At 39.9% G+C, this 26,792-nt stretch overlaps 1 protein-coding gene and 1 pseudogene across 1 annotated transcript; both read right to left on the bottom strand.

The window, feature by feature from the left end:
- Positions 1–4,788: 4,788 nt before the first annotated feature.
- LOC104628164 (alpha-1-antitrypsin-like) lies at positions 4,789–9,287 on the bottom strand. The gene is made up of 4 exons (XM_010296665.1): positions 8,630–9,287; positions 6,853–7,123; positions 6,070–6,217; positions 4,789–5,083 (listed from the first exon to the last, which is right to left on the bottom strand). The coding sequence occupies exons 1-4, from the start codon at positions 9,285–9,287 to the stop codon at positions 4,892–4,894; spliced, it is 1,269 nt and encodes a 422-aa protein (XP_010294967.1). The 3' UTR covers positions 4,789–4,891.
- A 14,694-nt stretch (positions 9,288–23,981) lies between these two features.
- Positions 23,982–26,792, bottom strand: part of LOC104628163 — a 3,253-nt pseudogene continuing 442 nt past the window's right edge.

The following is a 26,792-nucleotide window of genomic DNA, read 5'->3' as shown; positions in this document are numbered from 1 at the left end:
TGTCCCTGCTGTCTGCCAGTGACTCTGCTCAGTTATGCAATATGTCTTGGTTCCTCCTTACAGGAGCAGTTTCATTCCATATCATTAACTTACTCCTGTTGCTGCTTGGTCATCAGATTATTATATGCCAGCTTTGCAAGTTATATTTCTGGGGTTTTCAGGGCAAGGGATTTCTGTCTGTGGAAACAAAACATCAGTAAGATGATAAGGATTGAGCAAGAGAAATGAGCACTTTGCATGATAAATCCTCATGCAGTCATTTCTTGTTGCCTTATAAAGATGTATCACTCAAAGTCTGTTTGCAAAAGTTCATATAAAATAAATTTCCTGACATAAATAACTCCATTAAAATCAAGAGATGGGCATCATTGCAAAATTGCTGTAACTAGAATAAAAATCAAATTCTCTCTATTTGTATCTGTTTCTGTAAAGGGCATCCCAACTGTGATCTCCATGTCTTACAAATATTTGTCCTTTTCTTCTTGGATAAGGAAAGTTCTTCTGGCTCCATTTCCAAAACAGCATGACTGACAGAAAGAAAAAAGCTGAAGGCTAAACCAAAAGTCTGTGACAGAACTGAGAATAGAAACGAGACCTTTTCTGTTTTGTTTTCAGCTTCTTTCACCAATGTAATTAGGAATCTCTGAACTAAAATTTCATATGAACCCCTAGATTGCTAGATGAAAGTTGTATAAACAGAATCAAATAATCTCATTATTTTCTTCTGTGTTATATCTCAGAAAGAAATAAAGTTCTTTTATTACCAGGGTGTCATTTCATTTCCCAGAACAGATATTTCACCTCAGCTGATCGCTTTCATCAGTTTACAGAAAAAAATATTTTAAGTTTTCTACTTTGTGTGTTCCTAATCTCCTAGCGCTCAAAGAAAATGTGTTTCCAAGAGCATATGAGCATTTAAGGCCCAACGTGAATTCCACTGGAGTCAATCAGACAGCCTTTTAATGTTCAAGGTGGGTAATCTTTCACTGAGAGCCCATCTCAGGTTTTACTGATATATTTTCCGTAAAGTTCTCAGGAAGACATTGGAATCAGAGACCTGCTTGACACTGCCAAGGCTTTTCAAAACTAGTAGTCATAACTTCTTTTAAAAATCACTAGAATAAAAAAGGGGAAGAAATAAGTAATAGCAGATAGACTGCAAGACCAAAATTTTTGTTTCAAATTGAATCATAGCTTGAATTTCTTTTTCCAGAAGATACATCAAACTCAAGTAGTTAAGACTACAGACCAAAAACCTTAATTAAGTATAACGGTGCAAGAATTTAGAGATGGCATATATATGGAATTAAAATAAATGACAGTAAAGTGGTGGGTCCTCCCGAGTGCCAGTGAGGTTAAAGGTCAGCCCTTCAGCACATGAACCTGAATGGTCATCAGCTCTGGAACCCAGGGCCAGCAGGGCAAAGGCAGCAGAAATGCTGACCAGGGAGAAGAAAATGCTCTTGCTGGGTTTTTGGGCAGTCACTTGCCTGTAAAACTAGAAGGAAAAGTCTGTGTTGCTGGGGACTACCCATTGACAGGACCCAAAAGAATCTCCCTCACAGGGATGCTGCTCCTGTGGTGCTTAGTTTTCTTATCCTGCTTGTGGCCACTGGACTGTTGACAGCCAGGGACAACAGGCTCAAATGCAGCAAAGGAGCATTACATGCAGTCATGGGTAAAGAAAAAGTAAAGCCGATTCAAGGATTCTTGATCTAATTGTAAATAGATTGTATATCTGGGTACCATGCTAAAACAACTCCTAAGTTCATCCATCTGGCCCTTTGAGAACTTCTGTAGTTATTACTTTATCAGGTTATAGCAACATTTGTCTTTCTGATCTGTCAGTAAAACCATTTCAAAATATTTTTAGCAATCAGAAAATAGAAGTTTTCCTTTGGTCTGTCACTGTCTATGAGAATGAATTGATCACAGGGATCTGGTTACATCTCTCTGATTCGCACTAGTTTGGTGCTGGTATTCCTGCAGTCATGGTCTGCTTTATTTAACACCACTGTCAGATTCAAGGAGTGGGGAGCTGTGCACTTCATCACCTCCATCATCACCTGCCTGCCTCTACACCATCATTGGAAGGAGAGCTGCACGACATTAGCCTTGGGTGCTGAGCCTTTCCCAACGGGGCGATCCAGCTGCCAAGGGAGACTCTCTAATGGCCTTTTTCTGCCAGCTCATTCCAGTTTGCAGAGTCAGGGCAGCTCCTAGCAAACAGCTTGCACAACTGTCGAAAACTGTCAGGTCCCTGAACTAGTGACAGACTTTCTGGTTCATAACAATAATCTTGGTTTCAGTATTTTTAAGGAGGTGGCAGACTTGGACAGTGGCTACGCCTCCACAGTAAGTTGAATCACATTTTAAACTGTATTTAAGTTCATTTATATTACAATGTAATAGAATTAAACTTGCATATTTTGCCCATCATGATAGTTTCTCTGTGTTCAGCTGTGAAGTGTTTCAGGTATCTGCATCATCAAAGCATTGCTGTATCATCTGAGGACTGGCAAAATCCTTAATGAGGAGCAGCCTTTTGAAAATAAGCATGCAGTTACTGTGACAGCAAATGCAGAGGTCTGATCATAAGAAACCACCAAAATACATCCAAAGGAAGTACCTGGGAGCCTCACAGTTTGTGACTTGCAGTAGTTTTGAAGGGTATTTCCTGAACTGCCTAATCTTATTCCATAGAAGGGCAAAGGGTCTCCAGTTCCTTCATTTTTGGGATGTAGCTGGTGAAGGCGTATCAGCATGACCTGGAATTTACTGTCATTCAGAAAAGGCAGATTGCCAGCAGAGAAGGAGCTTATAGGGTTGACCAAGAGAGGAACAGTTTCCCATCCCTCAGTCGGTCACTCTGGTTCCATTTGTGCTAGTACCCTGCGCAGTGCTGCGGCACAGGCATGGCCATCAGCCTGCAGTCACTCATATTCTTACATTTTTAGTACAGTTTCAGACACAGGTATTGCTCCTACCATCTGTGATTCTTCCAAACAAGTGCTAAGCATGTTTTTTGGAGTTAGCACAGGCCAGGGGATGTTTCCAATAAGCAGCCTGGATGTCTTGCAGGATCAGAGTTCAGTAATATGGGTATGTGCTGTGATGAGCCAGTTGACCTCATGGCTAGAGAACAGATCTTGATGCACTTTATTTACTAGCATAGATGTAAACTCTGGGGGTATAATTAGTCTCAGTGTTTGTTTATCCCTTCCAGGTAGTCATACCATACCCCTTCTGAACTTCTATTTGTTGATGAGACATGAAGCAATGCCAGTAGCACTTTTTGTGTGTCTAGCCAACTAAAATATTCCCCACTTCTGATTTAGCTGCTGCTTCCACATAGGATGCTTGTGGAGAGTTTGTTACCTTAAAGGGGGACTCAGAGAAGCCAACACAATGTGGGTAGATGCTATCAGCTGTGGATGTCATAAAGGAGAGTATGGCAAAAGACTTGACCTTCAAAGGAAGTGCCCAGGCCTAGTGTGAGTGTGACTGACTTCCTCAACGTGAATATGAAGCTATGCCTTCCTTTTCCTGGAAGCCCCGCCAAAGTCACAAGATATCATTGCCTCAGCCACCACCCACTCAACAGCGTAGTTTGCAGAGAATTCATTAGGATTTATCTGCCAATCCCATTCACCATCCAGGGAAGGGCAGACCTGGATTTCCATCTTCCAGAAAAATATCCTTACCAGCACTCCAGGCCCAAGGCTAGCTTACCTTTCACAGGTGTCAGCCTGACCAGCCTGGAGTTTAGGGTGTTGGAGGTATGGGATTGTCTGCCCTCAGGAAAGGGAGGGGTCTAACTATGAGTATTCCTGAGTATCCTGTACCCCAGGCAAATGCTCTAACTGCACAGACTGGTGTGGGCAGGTATCAGTTGCCTTGGAGAGGTTGGACTCTACGGAGGAGCTTTACTTATGTATCAATTGCTCTATTATCAAATTGACCTCATGACCCTATAGAGTCAAACTTCTGATATGAAAAATTAAACTCCTGATCTCCTAACCTGGTATATTTTAAGAAATTGAATGAGGTTCAACACACTGAGAAAGGTCTGTTTTCTTTTCACGTAAGTCTATGCTGTTGTACCCCTGAGCAGCGTTAAACACATTTATCACAGGTAAATATCTGCTGTTGATCCCACAGGCTGGAACAGGGAGGGAGTCAGGCTGACACCACACCAGACTGGCTTTGTTTCTGTTGGCACGCATCCCTTTCCTTGGTGCTCCAGATCCTCCCAAGAGCCAAGCCTTGGCTCTGGATTTTGACACTGCCCTGGTTCCATAAGGCTGCATTAGGAGGGAGGTGTCAAACAGGCACAGACATCCTGAGAGACGTGAGCAACCATTTTCTCATGGAAATACAACATGATCTTTCTCCATTAATGACATCCATGTGGAAGAGGTGAACTAAGATATCCCTGAGTGGACAGCATTTGTATTTTAAATTTCCGCATGTGAGCCCATCCCCACCAGAACCTGGTGATATCTGTCAGCAGCCGGAGCAAACCTCAGCATTTTCTTTCCTTCCTACCCACAAGTCAGGAGTAGCCTCTTTATTCAATCTTTATCTACTTAAAATGTTTTAAACTAGTTCTCTCACCTGGATACTTACCTTGTGTTTCAAAGATGGCATACACTGGTCATTAAAAGGCTGATTTATAAAATTCTTCATAATTCACTAATAGGTGTATCACAGTGGTTACTTTCTACTGGAGGAGGAAGCAAGAAGAGTGTTTTTAAGCATGACTGTACTTTTGCTTCATATCTTTGGAAAAAGAAAATTGTTAGTAACTGTTTTGATATAATTTTAATCATGTTGAACTATGACTGTATGAAGAATGCAATTCAAATCAATAAGACCAGCCACTGACCAGTCATTTTTCAGTAGGGTTCACAATTTTTCCCATGAAGAGGATGCTCTGAGTATATTGATCAACAATCAACAGCAAGAATGGACGGTTGAATTTAACAACAGGAGGAACAGAATGAGGAAGAAAATCTGTGCCAGTGACTGCTGCAGCCTCTGTACCATTCTCATGAACCTCCAGCAGGGCCTTGTGAGCAGCCTACAATGAAATACAGCAAGAATTAATGTATGTGGAGGACGGGGGTGTGAAATGATTAAAATTAGCACTAAGTTAATTCAGCTACTGCCTTTCACAAAAATTGCTGGTAGGCCAGGAACTGGGAAGAAGGCCACTATATCTTGTGGTGGGTTTTTTAGCAATGTTGTCTCAATAAGCAAGTATTCTCACATTCAGTATTCCTTACCACAAGTGTATCCAACACAGACTTTAGGGACTGCACACCTTGTGGAATTAATTGAAAGTAGAATATTCAAGCAAATTCACAAGGAATGACAATTTCAGAGGGAAAAGAAGCTGGGCTCCAGAATTGCTCTGTATGTATTCCTAACAGCACATGCATTACAGTTTAGCCAGTAGAAATTCAACTTTCATACCAGATTTTTTGTTAAATTATTGCTAGGCATTTTTAATCTTTTTTTTTTATTAGCCCCAAAATGTTAGAACATTGTAATTGCTGCTTTCAGAATGGCTGTAGGAATGCTAGCCTTTCTCTTCACTTTTTCTGTTTCTTTTCACATTATTTTCGGCAAATTGGATGTTTTCCACAAGTCTGGTCTATCTTATATGATTAGCACTCATCAGGGCCTTCAACGGCAGCAGAAGTTTTAAAATTCTTTAAATTATGGAATGCACGTGTTAGAAAAAGGCCACTTTTTCTGCTAGATATGCTGATGCAAGGCATCCCTAACACAGATATCCAGGGGCACTTCTTTCACATGCAGAAACTGGGCTATGTTTAGTTTCTGGGACAAATGCTACACCTTTGCCTGTCAGATGGAAGACGGTACCCTTATCTCCCTATCTTGGAGAAGTCTGAGAGAGTTTAAGGTTACTTTATCAGCTAAACGTTCTAGTTCAGATTATCAGCCAGCCCTAGCAATGAGTAAAATTTCACAACTTAGCTTAGGGCAAGACAACTGGGTATTGAGGAATACACAGACCATTGTTTCTGCTGACAAACTTACTTTTGAAACCTTCACATCAGGCTTTCCTGTGATTCCAGACAGATCAGCCCGGTCAGAAAACACATCAGTTACACCCAGATTCATGAACAACTTCTTTAAGTCATAGGTGCTCGAAATCGACAGTTTTGGAATATACAGTTCTATCCTCCTGTTAATTCAAAAGAAAATTATGGTAGTTATAGAAATAAAAGTATGCCTTGGACTGAAGACTCCCAACTTGCTGGTGGTTCTTCTAAGCTAAAATGTTAGTCTTTTCATCTGAAGAAGATGGGAAGATGATGGTCTGGAGGATGGGAAAGTATGGCAGGAAAAAGACATCATCTGGGCTTTCTTGTACGATTCTGCAACACAGTGACTTGATGGGACAGCAAGCAGCAGTGTTGCCATCCTTTTTGGGACTAAGTTTGCATTATCTTTCTAGCCTTGAAGGTTCTTTTGGAATTTACACCCCATTCCTTCTGAGGGATCTGATTGTTATGTTGTAGTATTACCACTCTTAACATGCTGTGCTTGAGACAAGAGAAATGGAGACACTTAACATCAACTAGAAAATGTGTGGGGGAAAAAAAATTAAATTTCCCAGCCTACAGATCTCTTCCCTTATCGCAAGTCAATGCTGATTCCAATTTTTGCTGAAAATATCAAATCATCAAATCATTTGCTCTGTCCCTTTATACATACTCCAGTCAACAGCAAAGGCTAGTAACTGTAAAACCTGATCATAGTATTCAGATTTTGGATTCTGACTACCTTGAATCATCAAATCAGAATTCTATTATTTACCGTCTTTGAAGTGATTTTTCCCATCTAGACACAATGTCTTTTGTCAGGGCATCTTCCAACTGTTTCATTTTTCTTTCGTTGGGCAGGATAAACAATGCTGCAACATCTCCCTTGTAAGGAATCTGCACCACCTTGCAAGACAGCTTCCTGTCAGAGTATGTTTTATAAAATCCATCTCGAGTCATCATCTTCACTTCAACTGAGTTCTTCATATTCACATGGAAATAATCTTTGTGAGTCCCCTTAATATTGAAAGGATTTTCCCAGTAGGCTTAAAACCAAAAGAGAAAGAATGCAATCAAATGCTTATTTCAAGGAGGATATATTAATATAGTCCAGACTAATGTACCAGATAAACCCATATCTGAAGAATTACACTCATACTTGAAGATCAGAAGTATTCCAAGTTTATTAAAGATTTTGTTCCCCATCATATTTGCTCTGCCTTGTTCAGTAACAACTAAATATCTGAGGTTAAATTTCATATGGACTTGCAGAACAGCTTTCTAAGTCAGATAAATTAAATGAAGTAACTTCATCATATTACCTTATGTTTTACTTAAAGAAAATGAAAGCTGATCAGGATCCAATGAGTTACTTTCTGATTTCAGAATATTGCTTGTAAAGCAAGTTCCACAACAAATGTCTGCCTTTTAAAAGGCAGCATGTTAAGCTCCTTCCATGCTTTTTCATATGTTCTTTATCCTGTAGCACTAAGGAAAATCTTATATGCAAGAATAAACCTGAACTTTTGGGCCTGATCATAACTGCATTACAGTAAATGGAATAGGGCTTCAAGGGCTTTAATCTTCAAAATTGTTTTCTCTTGATGGTTATTCAACTGAATTTTCCATGATATTTTATTTTGTATTAAATCAGGTCATTCACTGAACAAATACACAGGGGTCACAGCTTGCCATTCTGTATGTATGTTCTCTTTTTTTTAATATTAAATAGAAATAAAACAAAATTGAAGAATAAATAATGGAATGTAAACTCAACAGTACTTTGATTGCTTTGTCAGTTTGAGCTTTCCTTCCTGTCCCCCCAGTAAAAAAAATATACTCCAGTATCATAAAGAAATGCCTCAGACTAGGACACCTGAGAGTAGGGTATTGAAATTTAATAAAATACTTGAAATAAAATCTGTTTTGCTGAAGGTTCATCTATTTCCAAACATGTTTTTCTGGGGCGGTAAATTCCATGTATGTCCTGCATGCTGCAACAAATAGATATAACATCTAAGAGGAAGTTAATCATTGCCAAAGCAGTGCATTCGCAAGTACCTCTTGGGATATGTATAATGTGATGACAAGCTGTAGAACATTTAGACTCCAAGTCCAGAGGTACCTACCCATTTAATAGGCACAGACTGTAAGTAAATTAAAGTTTTTGGCAATTTTTGTTAATCTTCATCTTTGGAATTTATTTTTCTACTTCATAAAACATGTAAAAATATTGTAATTTTTTAAATAATAAGCAGATAAAGTCTGATAGAAAAATTTACAAATGCATAAATCTGTTGTGCTCTGGCAATTCTCTAAAACGTGAAGATTTCAAATAAATGAAAGCTTTAAGTTAGAAGCTTAAACATATGCTGGAAAAATTTATATGTGGAAGAGGTTTCAAAGCATAAGACCTTTCAGTGTTTGTCATCACAATAGACTAACCTTAACACTGGCCTTTCTTTTAAAAATAATTCAGAAATAATCTGGGGTATTTGTTTTAGTGCAGGTGAAACTGAGGTACTGCAGTAAGTAACACCCAGGTAACTTACCTTTGAAATAAATGTAGTTAACAATTACCATTAGAGTGTTTGGATCAAGGTCTTTAAGTATTTGGTTTATGTTCCCATGGGTTTTGTTCCTTATATGATCATTGATCTCTTTTTTAGCTTCAGTGGAATTCTGGAAGTTACTAGAAACAACTTTTCCTTTGTACAGTTTTTTGATGTCCTTCAGAAATGTGTTTAGTGGCTTCAGGTGTTTGTCCATGAACAGGGTGTTCCCCATGCTCAGCTGTACCTGGCTGCCAGGGCGGTTCAGAAAGAGGAGGAGATGACGAAAGCCGTTGTGTATCTCCTCCTCCCGGGTGTTGGTGAGGTTAAAGGCCAGCCCTTCCAGCACCTGAGCCTGGCTGGTGGCTCTGGATCCCAGGGCCAGCAGGGCAAAAGCAGTGGAGATGCTGACTGGGGAAAAGAAAATGTTCTTGCCAGGTTCTTGAGTGGTTGCTTGCCTGTAAAACCGGAAGGCAAATTCTGTGTTGCTGGGGACTATCCGTTGGCAGGACTCAAGAGGATCTCCTTCATGGGGATGTTGCTCCTGGGGGTCAGTAGCCTTGTGCTCATCATTGTGGTGGTCAGTCTGGGTCAGGCTGTGGGTAGCGAGGTGAAGCGTGGCCATCAGCAAGCACAGTGGGATGGTGGCCTTCATCATCCTTCGCAGCTACTGTGTGGACAAAGAACAAAATGGTCTCGGATGCTGGAGGTCAGCTGTGTCAACATCTTGTCTTCTATTTCTATCTGCAACTACCTTTAACAGCTATCTGGTAATCACTGTTATCTCCTGACCTGCTCCTTTACTATGGAAGTGTTTTTTAAAGCCTTGTGCTTCTGAGTTTATCTGTAATTGCTATCCATTGCTGCCTACTTCAGTTTTGCTTTACTCCAGCTACAAAAGATCCTTGTTACTGGAGAAAGAAACGTGGAGAAAACATGTGAGTATTAAAGAAAAATAAGTCAGTGGGAGAGAACAAGTGAAAAGGTGCTTTTTTTTTTTTGTCTTTGTGTAAGTCTGTTTTATGGAGATGCAGCACATCAGCAGTAATTCTTAATTCTTTTGTATTTATCTCTAAGAACTCTCAGGATTATTATGCTATTAGTGATTGAATGAGGCTTACGTCAAATGACAGTGCTATGTCAATGGAAAACAATACAAGACTACAGCACTCAGAAGTGGTATTTTTTCTCTCATTCCTGACTCACTTTAACGTACAAAATGACTAATCACTTCATTAGTGCTGGTAAAATTTTTCTGCTTCAATACCTGGTTAGATCAGAATATGTTGCTTTATTTTCAACAACCACTCATGTGACGCATGTCTTCCAGACAGATTCCTCTGTTGCTGTGTACTTCCCCATCCCAGTCATGGGAAGGTGAGGTCACTGGTGTGGGCTTGTCCTCTCCTGTCTTTCCAAATGTTGTGTTCTTTCATAAGGCAAATAGGCCCATGGCCAGAGTAGTGCTCAGCAATGAGCTTGGATCATTTGTCCATTTCTAACTGTGGCCAATTATTTTGTTTGTTTTTTGCTTTCTCTTTTACTGCTAGACCAAGAACATGTTGGGATGACTTGTAGTGTCTTGGATGTTCAACCTCTCAGAAAACAGGTAAGAAGTATTCCAATCAAAAATTCTATTAATGACTAGAAAAGTAACTCCAAATAGCATTCACCTAATGTCCTACCTGAAGTGGAACAGCTTCAGGGAAGAAGGTCACATGAGTTATCTGCTCACCCCTCAGTCAATGGCTTTCAGCAGAACAGATAAGATGTATATCGGGATTTCCCCCACCCTGTGTCAGCACTCTGACCACCAAGATTTAGGTGAAAAGGAGGCAGCTTGTCCTTCTGCAGCTTTGCTCTGTGAGGTCGAAGTAAATTAGGACTTACAGGGTAGGCTGGCATAGCAAAATCAATTTGTGAATCCTGTCTGGACCATGTTGTAAATAAGACAGCTCATTCATCTTAGTTTTGGTTATCTGGTTGTAAGCTTTAGGGAACATGACTAATGGTAAAAAATAAGATTGACAGTTGGGAAGTCAGAATACTTCCCCCTTGTTAATGAATGAGATTTGTTCTAGATATGAAAGAGATATTTGGGATAAATATTCAGAGCAGAGTTGTACACTGTGGAGCTGCTATAATGTATCCCCACCATTTGCTATTTGATATTTCTTGAAATTAAGTTCTGTCATTTGAGTGCTTAGAAACCAGGTTTCCCCCTTGAAAGCGGATGTGCTTCATGACTCACTAGCTCAATGCCATGCAGCTGCATCAAAATCATTAAGGTAAAGATAAAGGGGTACTTACATTACATTCAGAAGGCTCTTTCTCTTGTACGGGTTGTGCTGTTTCTTGCTGCTCCTACTGCTGTTTTCCTCTGTTAAACATTACATGGCTTCAAATATGTATTACCTAGAAGGACAAAGCTGAATGCTGATGAAGCTAGTTTTCTTGGACATTGTGTGTATGTGTCCACATCTCTCCACACCGAACAGAGAGCAAAGACCATGGAGCCCAGCGGGTCAGTAGGGTGTTGCATCCCAAAGGGTATGCAACTCCTAGGCAAATATTTATTGGAAATGAGATTTTTTTGTGCCAAGGGCAGCTACTTTGCCCTATATACTACCTGAGATGAAGTTAACCGGTCATCTGGAGACACACAGTTTTACACTAACCTATGAAGGCCGGGATCAAGGTGAGGGAGCTGCAGGGAGCAGCACTTGTCCCCAGCCATGCTGCCCAGCCTACTGGATTCCACTTAAGTGACATCATCTCTTATTTCTACACAACAGAGACCCCACTGGTCACTATTCAGAAGCCAATGAGTCCTCTGGGCTTATTAATAAAGAGGGTACCTCATTCATTTGTGTACGAATGGTGAATTTTAACTGTAAATTGAATGTTATCTCGCAAATTTTCAGACACAGTGTCTCCTCACAACCTAATAATTATCTCTGTATCTCTGTCAAGGAGCACCTAATACATCAAGATCTGAAGAGTGCTTAATGTAGACTTTAGTGCTGAAAAAAGCTGTATAAAATGTGTGCCATCACTGCAAGTGCCCAAACACAACACTGAACAAATGCAACTCCTGTAACATACATAAACAGTAAACCAAGGCACAGCCCCAAATCTCTCAAAGAATAGCAAGTAACAGAAGAGAGCAACCCAGTAACATTAATCAGTAACAAATCAAGGCAGTCTCAAACAATAAGTCTCAGCCTTCTTGTAAATATGTATTTCAATTTTCTGGGATGCTTCCAAAGGAAGGTAAATGCTGTGAAGCTGGCTGACCAGCATTCAGAGCCAGGTGAGCTCTTTAGATGTGTGGTTTGGACAGCCGGCCAGGAGAATGCCTGCTCAGTCCCTCTGTGCCTCTGCTGCACTTTGCAGGGCTTGTTACTGTCCACTCAGGGAGGAGCGGCACAATTCCCTGGATCCTGAAGAGCCAAGGAGGTGCGTAGGTAAAACAGTGTAAGCATGGCTGTTCCCAGTCCCCAGCTGTGCTGCCTTCAGAGGTACCTCTTTACCTACTGGGATCCATGGTCCTGGTCGTGCAGCTAGGTTCCCTGCACAACCTCGGCTCTTTTTTTCCAGAATACAGCTGAACTCTGCATATTTGTTTTAGATATAGCTAAAGTGTGCTGTTAAGTACTTTGGTTTTGGATTTGTATTTTTTCTCACTAGAGTGCTGTATCCTGGAGCGCTTGTGTAGGTCAGGTAAGGTTTAATTCTCTTTTGCCAGCCACAAAACCACTGCATTTGAATTAAATGAATGTATAAACTAGAACGTTTGATTGCACAAATGCAGTCTTTCAGGAAAAAAAAAAAGAGCAAAATGCTCACAGTGCTCCAAGACAGGCTGTTAACTGTTCTGAGCTGCTCCTTTAGACATACAGCTGAGCAGCATGAAGCGTTTACACTTCTGTTAAACATTACATGGATCAAAACAAAATTATCTAAGGATGCAAATAAATGCTGATGAAACTATTTTTCATCCACATGTAGCCATGCAGAGCAGGCAGAAGTCAGTGATCGCAGGGCCAGCTGGCTTTAATGTTTGCTGTCCCCAGACATGCATAATTGCCATAGGCGAACACGCTTTGGGGAGAAGAGGTTCATGGCCATGAGCAGCTGTTCTACCAGATATACCTTCCTAGCTTATGGCCAGCTAATGCCACAAGTGCTAAAACATGTCCTGAGATGTGTTATGGCCTGCCTTGGGGCTTTAGTTTCCTGACCGTGCAGCTTGGACACCTGCTACAACATGCTAAACCAAACTAACTTTCTGTTCTATGAAAAGCAGAGCAGAAGGAATAATTAACATGCAACTCATTTTTCCCACCAAAGTGAACTTAGCATCACTTCAGAAACAGTCCCACATTCAGAGGCTTTTTCTGAGTTGGTTTAGTCACATCAGAAAAGGAAGCCTGGGCAGTGGAGTCCACTGTGCAGCTGCATGGCCAGCTGAAGAGGAAGGTAGCGGGAGAGACGCAATGCTGTAAAGAAGAGTGTATGCAAAGGTTGAGGGTAATTCTGCATTCCCTGCATGACTCTAAGGTGAACCAAAGCATGCTTCAGTACAGTGAGAAATGTGTGGCTGAGACACAAATACAAATGCTTTTGCTGTTCAGACATTCATCTATTATTCTTGTTGAAAGTCAACATAGATTGATTTTGAAATTCTTTCAAAATCTGCCTCTCTGCTTCATTTACCAGTGTCGTCATGAAGTGGTGGCTTGAAGAAGAGGTCCGCTGTCCTACCAGGGAGGTCAACAGAGGTTCTGCTAGCCAACAACTGGTCCACCACAACGCTTGCTTCTGGAGAGAGCAACCTGCAAAATGTGCCTACGCTGCCACTTTGATTTTCACCTTAGTCCGTTCCTGACCATGTGACTGTACTCATACTGTTTTACTCCAAGTGTCTCTGGTATGAGCTGCCTAGCTTCTTTCATCAGCAAATGCTCAGCAAGTCTTGATACCTCAGGCAGCCGTAACCGTGCCCTGCTGAATGCAATGCCTGCCAGCATTAATCTATATAAACATTTTATCAGGCTGTTACATAAGTCTCCTGTTATTTTGGGCACTCTGAAAGAAAAGAAAAGCAAAACAAAAAATGGCAATGACTCAAGGCAGCAGAATATCAGCCTTGGCCAAGGGAAGGCTCAGACCAAGTGCTTGCAGAGCAGACACAGCCACCACACTCCAGAATATCTATAGCATCCACATTATATATCACATATCTGGTATTGACATGAACCATTCTGTATCAGCTAGCCCAAGGCTGTCTTCATGTCCTGTCCACAAAGACAGTATATGCATTGCCAGAACTCAGCATTGCTTATCCTAGCACCAACCTCTAGCTGAAAGGATGCAGTCATTGTGGGGGAGCAAGAGGGGGCTCTCAAGCAGTAGTAAGTGTTAGGTTGAAAAACCTACCTAGAGTATGTCTTGGAGACATACATGGTTGCAGTCAGACTTTCCCATGAATTTCTATTCTTACAACAGGACTAAAAGGTCTGCCTGCCCCTGGCCTTCAAGTTGGTGGGGAAGGAGGATGCATGGAAAATAAGCCTCACTCAGCCTGGTGATGGTTCATATAAGAAGCTTCGCTGCATTTCTTTTTCCAAAAATATTTTTCTTGGCTCTGTTGTCCCATTTGACAGATCCTGCATGCTCATTTATACTGTAGATGAAGATTAATGAGACCTATAAGTTGGGAGCTTGTTACTCTAATGAGTCTTTAATATAATAATTTGCATAATCTGAGAGGTAAAAATATCCATTTCAAACAATGGAAGTTTGAAAGACTATGGAAGTTACAGATGATGAATGGTATTGTTAAATTATCCAGAAGGAACACAAATCTTTGATTCTCATTGAATCTAGATAGAACTGGGATTTACATGTTCAGTTCCTGACTGCCATTAAAATCATGACTTTAGGATAATAAATTTAATATTTCATAGTTCTAAAATTTATTCAAAATTTTCTTTAGTTTTCTTTTAATAGTTCCCTATGTAAAAAGCATTCCCAATTAGAGAAGCACAGTGAGAAACACAACTCAGTCATAAAGAAATGTGCAAAATGGTTGTTTCCATTTTCATATTGCAAAGTCTTGAAGATAATTTTATCTCTAAAACCTCAGTAAAAAAAGGATATGATCACTTTTTATTTCATTCATTAAACCCTCAAAATTTTCCTGTCCATGTATGGTATTTATTGACTCAGACAAAAACTGTAGAATTTATGTATTTTATAGAGTTTTCTGTGTTATGTGGAAAGCAAACTTCTTACACTGGAATGGCTGGAAACAGATTTTCTAAATCTATGTTTATGAACCTAAACAAAAATATCTTAATAATCATCTGTACTTCATGCTTACATTTGGCAGATGGTTGAAAGAAATGTTAAGGTGCTTGATGTTTCCTGGCCAATGTCATGTTTTTTTCCAGGAGCCCTGCTGTGACTTAAAGAGTGTAATATTAAGACTCCAACTTTGAAAACTCTAGTTATTGTAGAGGGAAGTTTGTCCATGGAAAACTCTTACTGGTCCTAAGGAGTTGTTATTTAACCTTTTTTTTCTGAGTAGTAATGGTTGACTTAAAAGAGACTTTTTAAAAACAGCAGCCTAAAATCTTACATTAGACATGCAAACACAGGTTCTGGATGCACTAAAATGTCTCTCATTGGCTTGCTTCATTTTTCCCTTTAGCACATTTGCTAAAGAAACACAATTTTGCTCTTAGCTCTAATAGAAACACCATTCGTGTGCAAGACCGTTCTGATCTGATGTATTGTGTTTATACTTTCGTGGGAGAAAACCATGTTGATTTTTGTAATTGATATTAAAGAAAACTCTAGCCTCATGTTTTTTTCTTGGTTAGGGCTGTAAGAATTGAACAGTTACACAGTGGCTGTTCAATGAGCCGTGCCTAACAAAGTAATAAGGTTTAATTAGCCCAGCCTAATCTGACATCTTGCTGCTGGCACACTATCTGTTAGTACAGCTGGCTAGTGGTGTATATATGCATATGAAATAAAAATCACTTTGTACATCACTAGTGGTGCCCAATGTTTTCTTGCAGCAACCTTATAATCAATCAATATGGCAGAGAAATATTAAAACTTGGGGATCATAATCAGACATTAAAACATTATATTTCTGAAACTGTCCATCTGTACAACATATCTAACTTTTAATGAAAACATAGTTAACAAGTGTGCCAGTGTGTTTTCCCCACAGGTTTTTGCCCCTGCGCAACAGAATCTTGGAATCAAAATCTGTATTGGAAGGAACCTCCAGAGGTCATCTAATCCAACCCTTTCTCAAAACATGCCTACTTAGATCAGGCTCCTCAGGGACATGCCTTCAAGGATGAGGATTTCACAACCTCTCTGGGTAACCTCTTCCAGTATTTAGCTACTGCATGGTAAAAATATGTTCCTAATTAGAATTTTCTACATTCAAACTATTCATTGATTTTCTCTTCAGTTTCTGCCAGCTTCAGCATCATGTGTCTCTTTCTTTGCCATCATCCAGAAACTTCTGGGCTGTCATTTACAGACCAGGCATTGCACTTGCTCAGCTGGACCTTTCTTAGCAGTTGTTGAAAGAAAACCTCCATGAATGTCCTGCTCCTCTGTCTCTGTCAGACAAAGTCTTTGTGTAGCCAACTCCACATGGATGCTTTTCCCCGCTAGGAGAGCATTGCAAAGGCAGTTAGAAAGGCTCAAAGGAGAGAACAAAATGTTCTTGTCACCTTCCTCTACCATGATCTTCTTGTAAAACCTAAATGTGAAGTCAGCATTGCTGGTGGCTGCTTTGAGATGAGCCAAGTTTCAACTACATTACTGCTTTTCAGGACATGGTTAGGTAATTTACAGCTCTCAGGCTGTACTATTCACTGGGGTGACCAGTTAGTATTTGGTAGTGAAATCTAATCACACAGTGGACTTGTTTGCTAACTGTCATTTACAAGATCGTGCGGAGTGGAATTGACATCTGAGTGAGAAATCACCATGAAAATTACCCATCTCTCCATAGAATGCCGTCAATATTTGTTACAGAGGTTGATTTTAAGCTAGTTCAGATATATGACTGAACTCAAAGACCAGCATGCAAACAATGAGAAAGAAAAAAAGGTTTTAATTAATGTCTTTGAAGTATTTTCTAAAGAAAGACTGGAACACCCATTAAATCCACAGAGCGCCAAAAATAATTCCTCATTTTTGCCCACAGAAATGAGATACAAGGCTTAGGTCTCAGTGGTTAGGTCAGTGTTGCCAAACTTCATGAATACTGAAGTGTTTAGAGAGGTTGTTTTCCCCTTAAACTTCTCTTGACCTTTCATCATCTTCCCCCACGCAAATTCCACCTCCATCCAAAGCACACATGTCACATCCAACTGGAGCACTTTGGAAAGAAAACAGACCTGGATTTCTTGGGGGATCATGGGAAGAACATTTTGGGGATCAATGTCAGTAAAAAAGAAGCTTGATAAACGTAGTCTTTAATGTAAAAAAATGGAAAGGTGGGTCATATCAGACCTCTCTGGCTCTTTTAATCTTTCTATGCTGAATTAAATGAAGATGTATACCTGTGATGCCTTTGTTTGTACAACAACAGAATTCAAACTATGTGTGTTTACCCCAACTATGTTTTTGTCCTCTTTTTCTTAATTTCTTTTTAGTGCAGAAAGTGAATTATTTCTTTAAGGACCCTCCACATGTTACACTATCCAAAAATTGGCCAAAAAGTGAGTCACCTCAGATTGGAACAGTTCTGAGTTTCATTTATGATTCATAGGACTATACTGCATTAGTTGGATGCAAATGGGTCTAAAGTAAACGCTGGGTTCAACTCCACTGTACCAGATCTACAAAATCAAAGAGATGCAACCATCACTTCATCAAGTTTGGCAAGGAGTAGTCTTTGAGCAGATACTGAGGTGACAATTGCAGTTAGAACACATATAAATACATCTCAGAAGAGAAATTTCTTTTGCTGCAGTGCTCTAAACATATCACACGAGTTGGTGCAGGGAGGGCATGACATAATTCCTAAATAAGGAAGAAGGAGCAAGAATTGCTCGTGTCACATCAGCTGCCAGCTCCTACACATGAGCTCACCTTGGAGAAAGAAGTTCTGGAAACCTGCCTCAAAGACTCAAGGATATGCAAAAAATAGAGTCAAAAGCTTAAACCCAAACTCTTACATATGCCATACAGTACATAAATAAAACATAATGCAAATGAAAGTGCCACATAAAAATGACACAGGAATGGAAAGTTAATGGAAGGGCAGAATCTTTATTCTGAATGCTTTCAAGTTTTAAAGCTTTAAGAACCTTATGTGGCCAACATGTGAGAGGCAAACCTCAGCCAGCTCCAACTTTGGACTCCAAGCAATGGAGAAGCAACAGTACAGTTGCATTTGCATGGGTCTGAGTCTGTGCCCTGTAACTAAACTTCTAACTGATGGAGATGAAAAGTTCAGTGTTAAATCTTCTCCCCTCCAATAATTTTCTTTGATTTCCTTTCCATTGACATCACTTTCTGGCTTATTTATGTTAAAAGTTTTAACATCTGCTAATTAAGTTCCAGTCAATCCTTAGAAAGTTGCGAAGTTTACATTCATGGTGGCTTGCCCAGACAGAAGAGCTAATTAGCCCCGTACTGCCAGCCTGCAAGAGGGACCTCAGCTTGTGCCTCTGCCTCTCACAGCACAGCGTGGATATCTTGGCCAATTTGGTACTTCACCTCTCCCTCCCATCTGCTCCCCATGGACTTCTGTTTTTTTTCAGGGAAGAGCAGAGCTCTTCAAGACATGACATGTATCTTCACAGAACCTCCAAGAACATTTCTATTTTCTCACCATTTCACAAGAGCAGCTATTGCCCTGGTCCTTGCTTTGCAAAGGAGTGATTCCCTTTATCACCACTGTCAAACCCACCCTTCTACACAAGTGCAATAAGAAACTACACCATAAATAACACAGGTAACCCAGGCTCTAATGCAAGTGTTATGTTCACACCACTTGCAAGATGACCCCTTAGACAAACTGTCCTCTTCTGTTCTTTATTCTATTGCTTGCACTCCACACAGCAGAAGGCAACTGGATAAGAAGGTAAAAACAATCCTGGAGGCTGTAAATCAGCTTCTGAGGATGCTCTCTTCCTTTTCTCTTTTTTTAATTCAGGCATCTAGTGGTTTAGGTGCTTTTAAGGTATTGTGATGAAAGTCCAAGATGTATTTTTCAATTATCTCATAACAAACACTTTCAGGTCCATTTAATCTGGAGAAATCTCATAAGAAATGTCAAAGTCAGCTACCCTGAGGGAATGAGAGGTATGAAGAATGGGATGAAAAGCGAACAGCCTCAGCTAGAGCATGCTTTGCTTATGGAGCCATCCATTTCTGATGGACAGTGTAAAACCTACTCCTTTCCCAGTCCTTTTCCCCAGACTGAAATGGTTTACAACTGAATTTTTTCCTGACTTATGAAATTATTTCTCGTTTACGGCAATCTTAGATTTCTGGATGTTGAAACACGTGGCTATTCCTGGAAAGATGAAGTAGGGAGAGATAGTAAGATGTTCTGACAGCTCTGTAACTTCATCCTCTGAGACCACAATCTGGAAGCAGTTCTCAGGAATCAAACTGGTCCTCAGGAAAAGCATCCTGGGAATCTTCATCTGGAAGAAAGCTGCAGCCAAAGTCTGGAACCAGGTAAACTTCAGCAAAGGAGGGAAGTTTCAAACAAGAAAGTAAAGGAGTGAAAGGCAACGGTACTTCCAGTGATTGACTTGCCTGTGTGCATCAACATCTAATTATCTTAATACTGTACTGTCTTCATATGTATTTTCCTAATAGAAAAAAAAATCATGCTATATGTAAGACAAATATGACCAAACCATGTTGTGTTTGAAGAAGAGAAATACAACTCTTGCCAAGTCTTTACAGGAGTCAAATAACCACAGACCTTCCATTCTTCCCCGCAGATATTTTTTCTCCTGGCCAAATGACAGAGCACAAGCCAGGAATCGAATATATAGCAGAATTAGTGAGTTAACATTATGGGTCTCCATTAAAAAGCCTTGGAAATGTTTGTGTGAAATGCATTCATTTGTTTTGGTCTGGCTTTTGCAGTCTCTTAGCAGCCTGTGGTACAATTAAATACACCTCATTCCAGAAAACATTTTCTAGATCTATTACAACAATGAAACTGTTGATGCCTTCAGACCCCGTCATTCTGAGCCCCAACCATACCTTACATAGGTGATTATGCTGCAGGTAGCTCTGTCTGACACATTCCAGGGCTATGCATGTGGTGTTTGGTATTTTCTGTGGAGGCTGCAGGAGAGCACTGCCTTGAGCAATACATCTCTCACAAGGGCTTCCTGAACCTAGGCATTAGTGTGATTAGCAGGTGATGGGCACTGGTTATGTGGATCTTGGCCACAGCACCAAATGCTTCAGCTGCCAAGTTCCTGGTGGCAACAGAAGCCAAGTTTTCAGCACTGAATAATCACCAAGATCTTTGAGAGCTGAGAAATTCACATGGTATTGCCCAGGAATATCTGTTAATTACTAGTTGTGTGAAAATTACTGGACTCTGAATACATAATGAAATACATGACCTCTGATTTTGAGAAATCAGATACCCCCAAGTATTGGGTCTGTCCCAGGAATGGCACTATTTCCCTGCAGGCATAACTATTTTCCCATTAAGATATGATGTGGGTGTGCTGATCAATGATGAGCACCAGGAAAGTCATGCTGCTATTAAGGGGAGACGCTTACACCACTGTCCCTGAAGTATCATGGAACTTTATAAACCTTGCTAAAGTTTTTCTTTGTCCTTATGCCCTAAGAGTGGCATGGAGAAACAACTGTATCATACAGTGGAAGTATATAATAGGGTATTCAGTATCAAGACAATGCTAACAAGATGTGACTATTTAGCTGTTCTATATTAGAAAACAAATTAAATTGTGATTATTTTCCAAAGGACCTAAATTATGGTATGATTCTATGATATGTCCTGCTTGATGAGGACGCACTGGCATCAGAACTATGTGCCTCAGTTTTGGCAGGAATTTTTCTCATTAAGCAACCTGTGCCTTCTTCCATCGTCAAAATAGGGGTTCTTGTTTGTGCTTATGTTTAACAGAGCATTAATAGGTCTTTCCAACAGAATATGCAATTTGCTTTTCAGCCCATGACCCTTAAAGCTGTTGCTTACGTTAGATGCCTTTAGCTTATTCCTAGCAGATGCTGCACAGCACTGGGAACAATGTCAGACCTGTGCGCTGGTGCTAACCACTGGCTGTTTGAAATATATTATTTTCCTTGATTTACTTCAGACATATTATTTCCCTCTCTGGCCCCACACCCATACACTTTGCTTCTTTTTGCTTGTTCCTTCTTTTATGATCGTTAGCACTACTCAAAATTGCTGCTAGTTTTCTTCCAACATCTTTTGAACTTCATGTAGTTTGTTGGTAAAGGTTAAATCTATAGATTAATCCTGGTTTCTGAGCTCCTTATTTACAGTTTTAGACTTTGTTTCACTTCTGTAGATAACTCTGTCTTCTGTAGATAACAGAAAGCTGCTCAGTGTGTCCTGTTCCAAAGCTTCTGCTGTGCTGACAATTCTTCCTCTATGGCTGTTAACCTAAAGCAGCCTTTACAGAAGACTACTTTCATCTATACCATCACAGATTTCTCTCAGGGTCCACATAGGCACTGCTGAGGCTGCAGCTCCTGTGGTTGCACGCACGCCAACATCAGATTTGTGTGTAGATTTGTATAAGCCAGTGCCGACTGGGTTAGAAGATGTCCTTAGCACTTTGTCCCTCTGGTGGTACATCAGCCCAGCTCCATCCTCCAGCAACGTCACCGCGTTGAAGTGGCACACCACAGTACTGCACACAGCAGCAAAAACTCTTGACTAGCTAGGAGGAAAGTCCTTCCTCTGTTGCACTGAGGCTTCTTGGCCATGAAATTTACAGCCAGCAAACAAACCAACCAACAAAAATCCAGGAAAGAAACAGCAAAAAACCAGCAGATTAAAAGAAGAAACGCTGTCCTGTACAAACCATAACTGCACTGGATTTGTGACGGCCTTGAGGCTGACAGTTTTGGGGGGGGTTGTGCAAGCCTTCTGTAGTCATTATTTACCACACAAATTTGGTGCCTCTTGCATCTTGCCAGTGAGGGACATTCCCTGATTTTTGTCAAAATAGAAAGAAAACCAAGGCAAGACACATGTATATGGTCCCTAATCCCATTTGAAAATAAATCCATACCAACAAGAGTTTCTTGACATTTTTTGGTTATCCATTTCTTAATTCAGCTTGATTTTTCTCCACCCACTTTTAAATAAGTTAAGCAACAAGGTTACCTCTCAAAGTGAGATCTGATTGGCAAAATGCCATTTAGATTTTTTTTCCTGCTAACAAACAGACGCTATTGATCTGAGGTCTGTGAGGAACAGCAAACATAAAGTCTTTCGGTGTTTGCATACAGAGTAATTTGTTGTTGCAAAGCTGGACTTTGGCACGCTGTCCTGATTTAGCCCTGAGATTTGCCAAGAACTTTTAAATGATCTTCTGTAGAACCAGTTTATCTGTATTACACCAAGACGAAGTCCTTATATGTTTAGAGGTATAAAGCCAACTGTTTGTTACCAAATATTGAACAAATATTGAAATTATGAGTAAGAAACTTCTGTCATTGGTTTACACAATTTTGAGGAGGGCTTTGAGAGTGAATGTCAAGTGTTACATGGCTGACAGATAGACATGGAAAGGTTCTTATGTTCCTTATTAGTATACTTAGAGCTATAATTTATTAATATTGATTAATTTAATGTCAAAGAAAAAAAAGATCCCCAAATCAATAAATATAACAACATTTTAGAAATATTCACCATAATTCTTGGGTTATATTTTTCACAGACATTTTAAGAGACTAAAGTCTAAAAAGTTGTCATTTATATTTTAGTTTTTTTCTACCAGTTTGAGATATTCTATAGCAAAAGATTTAATCAATCTGTAATTTAAGTGCTTTCATTGGCTTTCTATGTTTTAATAAGACATGTTAAGGATGTCAACTTAAAAAATTGAACAAAAAATAATAAAATGATTCAAATATTTACTGATTTGTGTTTCTTTCCTTTCATACCATACAACTATTTATTGTAGCTGGTATCTTAAAATCCTTTCGAGTCACTATAAAACAACACAATAAGTTAGACTCAAGAAACCTTAAGTGAAAAGATACAAATGTTAATTCACAGTATGTTTTTACTCTATAAAAGTAATTCACTGTTAATATTTAGAAGGGTGACTTCTCAAATATTACCTGCATTTTGTATGTGTGTCTATGATAGTTTAAAGCGGGTTAACAGTCCTTAGGAAAGCTCTGCTATTCCTACTGAGGAAATACAAACCCTCTGGTTTTATAATTTTTCACTCCTCCTCTTTTCTACCACAGTCTGACAAATCTAGCTGGAAAGTGTGATGGTGAAAGCAGCATCATAGGAGAAAAGAGAAATGACAGTGACAAAAAGCCTGTAAAAAAGAAACTGATGCTATGTCACGGACTGCTCCACCACACTTTTATCTTAGGTCATTGGCAATAATAGCTATATTAACAAGATAAAACAGAAAGTCTTTTTGCTGGTATGGCTTACGTCCTTAGTAGAATAAACATTATTTGTAAGCAAAAACAACGTTCTTGTCTTCATGAGGAGGGCTTCCACCGAGGAGAAGACAGATGGAGGCAAGCTAAAACAGCTGCACTCATCAACCCTTTACATTGGTGTGACCTCCAGTGTCCCAGTCACTGATCCTGCGGCTGCATGCCATAGCTGGTTAAAACCCAAATAAATTAATGGAAATTCACTCCAATATTAAGGAAATCTGCTTTTAAGACTAGTCATCAAAGGTTAGTGGATTAAACAGACGGGACTTATTCCTCCCACCTCCTGCTCCCTGTTTCCCTTCTCCTGCTCTCCCGTACACACACCTTGAGTGTATAGCAATAGCTACATCATCCAGAGACTTTAAACCGCCTCAAATACCCGACGGGAGCACGTCAGGAAGGGCTTTTTACAGGTGACTTGTATTTCGTTCATGCTACAAGTTATATCCGGCTGTAGACTGGGGGGAAATACCACCGACTTCTGGACAAGGAAAAATAGGGTTTGTGTTTTTAGGGATTAATAACGTATATAAGGATAATGGTTGAAAGATGAACACAAGTACATAGTGGTACGTACACATAAACGTTTTGCTGGATCACAGAAATTTAACCAGCAACGTGAATAAGTGCATGTCCTCTGGTCAATCAGTCATTTTTCACAGGGTTTACAATTTTCCCTATGAAGAGGATGGCGCGGGTGTATTTATCCAGAATCACCAGGAGAAAGGGCCTGTTGAACCTGATTCGAGGCGGATGAGGGAAATCACCAGATCTCCAGGTAATCTCCTTCACCGTGGCCCCTGCCGCTTCAGTGCCATTCTCATGAACATTTAGCACTGCTCTGTGGATCACCTGCAAGGACACAAAGCAAAACAACCTCCATCTGACACCTGGTAAGAAGAGAGCAGCCTGCCACCCTCCTTGCTCTTGCCAAAGAGAGCCCTGCTTGGGGCAAGACCCAGCAGAACCAGCCTCTGGGAAGGTCATCAGCAGCCGCTCCCCTTCCCTCGAACAGGAGACAGCCAAAGAGCACTCAAGATGACTGATGGCAATAAACCCTGGAAGCAAAGAAACCTGGTAATTTAGCCTCGACTTAGTTCTGCCTTTGGCAGCTTCATGTATTATTGTGAATTTACCCTATCATCTAGCTGAAAAAAAAAAACCACTTTTTGAGAGCACTAGAAGGGCAGGAATAACAGCCTTTTGCTCTCTGTATGTGAAATTAGAGGAAAATTTACCAAAGCTAATGTGCTACCTTTAGACAATTTTGTTAAGTAGCCAAAAGAACATTTAATTATATGTACATCATCTTCCTGATCCTTGAACATGTGTGTATAACCCCTTGCAAGCATGTTTGGCTTCAGGTTTAGGAAAGGTAGGGCTTGCTTTGCCTCCAGACTGGCAGCTGTTGATGATTGAGTGATGTTTCAGAGAGACTGGGATAAGCTTTTCATGGGACATTAATGTCAGGTTCCTTCAAACAGACAAATCCTGTGGTGGCTGTTTCACATGCTGACTTACTTTTGAAACCATCAGTCCAGGCTCCTCAGTAATCCCTGACAGATCAGCTTGATCAGTGAACAGATCAATCATACCCACTTGTTTGACTAGTCTTTTCACATCATAGGTACCAGAAATAGAAAATTTTGGTATGTGTAGATGTATTTTTCTGTAACAAATAACACAAATAGGTACAAATTTTCATCTAAGTAACACTCCTCAATTGTCATCTAGGTAACACTCCTCAATGGCTTCAGTATCATGACACTTCACATTTATTTGTCTAAATGTTAAAAATCTGCTCTCAGGGTTCAGATAACCAGGTTAGCTATCTAACGTGGAGGTTTGGAGCAGAATGAGATCATGTTATCCTCTGCCTCCACAGTGGGGTTCAAAGAGTGGGGTGAAAGACACAACTATACCAACTGTGTGGCAAACGGAGCTACTACTACTGCCAGGTAAGAGGATTTTTTCAAAAGATCATAGCTAGCTGTCCTAAGGCTGTTTGAAAATACAACAGGTCCTGGGACACCAGAGAAATAGGTGCAGTAATGGTGAATGAATAAAATTTCTGCTTTTAAATACAATGCCCTCAACATCCTAACACCCAATACCTCACAAATAGCTACTCCATTGTAGTTTCACAATGCCCATATGAAACAAGGGTCTGCTAGCTTCATCATGGTGCTAAGCAACTTGTGGTTGAGCCAGGAACTTCACCCAAGATGGATCCCAAGTTCAATGCCCTGGTTGTTCCCTACCCACAGCTCTTTTTCATTTTCCAACTAAGAAAAGGGAAATCCAGCACTGGACCATGAAGTGAATAGGGTTCAGTAAAATAACCTGGCCTTTAATGTTTTATCTTGGTGAAATAAATACTACTAATCTATAACATGGTCATCTCTCACCCTAGCAAAAACATTTACCTGTCTTGGAGGAACTTTTCCCATTTAGACACAGTCCTTTTCAAGAGAGCATCTTCCACCTGCTTCATCTTCCCTTCATCAGGCAAAACAAATAATGCTGCAGCATTTCCATTGTAAGGTATCTGAACCAGCCAACAGGACAGCTCTTCATCAAAGTAATTTCTGTAGTAACCCTTTCGATACATCATGTCAACTTTTATAGATGTTTTCTGATCCACAAAAAAATCCTCCTGTTTTGTATATGAAGTACTGAAGGGTTTCTCCCAATGGGCTTATGACAAAAAGAAAAATAGTTGTCTTTGTGGAATACAAAGAGGAAATCAAAGAGGAAATGGTCATGATGAATAAAACAGGATATAATCCCACAGCCTTCCTTTGATTAGAACAAATATCTTTTTCAAGTTACTGCACCCTCAGGTGTTACAGCATTGCAGCACTTTTTTTTTTTTTTTAAGAGCTTGAAGATAATTAAAGACAGATAATACTGAAAACACCATCATTTACTAGAGCATGAGTCTATCATCACATTAAAGAATTTACCTAACTCAACAAAGTGATTTTTAAAAAAAATCCAGTCTTTCACTCAAACAGGTGAGGACACAAATATTTATACTGTCAACAAATATATGTGGTTTTATAGGAATATGTTCCAGATACTGAACATTGTTTCCTCCATTTAAAATATTTAAACTACAATTTCTTTCTCTTAGGTTTTCATTCCCTGTAATAAGCAGTAAGTATCTAAGTTACAAACTTTGCACCCTTTGATATTTCTTACCTTTAAAGAAGACATAGTTAACAAGAACTATTGCAGTGAAAGGATCAAGGTTTTCCACTAGTTTAACAATTTTCCCATTTGTCTTTTCTTCAATGTAACTGTTGATCTGATTCTCAGCGCCAGAGGAGTTGTTAAAGTCAGTAGAAAAGACTTCAGAGTCATAAAAGCTTTTGACATCATCCAAGAACTTCTGTAGTGGTTTTAGTGTCTCTTCTATAAAAAGGGCATTGCCCAGGCTCAGCTG

This window comes from Phaethon lepturus, unplaced genomic scaffold, assembly GCF_000687285.1.
Source record: "Phaethon lepturus isolate BGI_N335 unplaced genomic scaffold, ASM68728v1 scaffold3031, whole genome shotgun sequence".
Lineage (NCBI taxonomy): Eukaryota > Metazoa > Chordata > Aves > Phaethontiformes > Phaethontidae > Phaethon > Phaethon lepturus.
This window is presented reverse-complemented; position numbering and strand designations above follow the sequence as displayed.

Bases quoted from the DNA above. Each gene is read 5' to 3' on its own strand.
- LOC104628164 (XM_010296665.1), bottom strand. From the start codon at position 9,287: ATGATGAAGGCCACCATCCCACTGTGCTTGCTGATGGCCACGCTTCAC. The intron at 6,218-6,852 runs GTAAATAATAGA...TTGAATTAACAG, and splicing joins GAAAAATCACTTCAAAGACG to GAGGATAGAACTGTATATTC. The intron at 5,084-6,069 runs GTAAGTTTGTCA...ATTTCATTGTAG, and splicing joins CTGATGTGAAGGTTTCAAAA to GCTGCTCACAAGGCCCTGCT.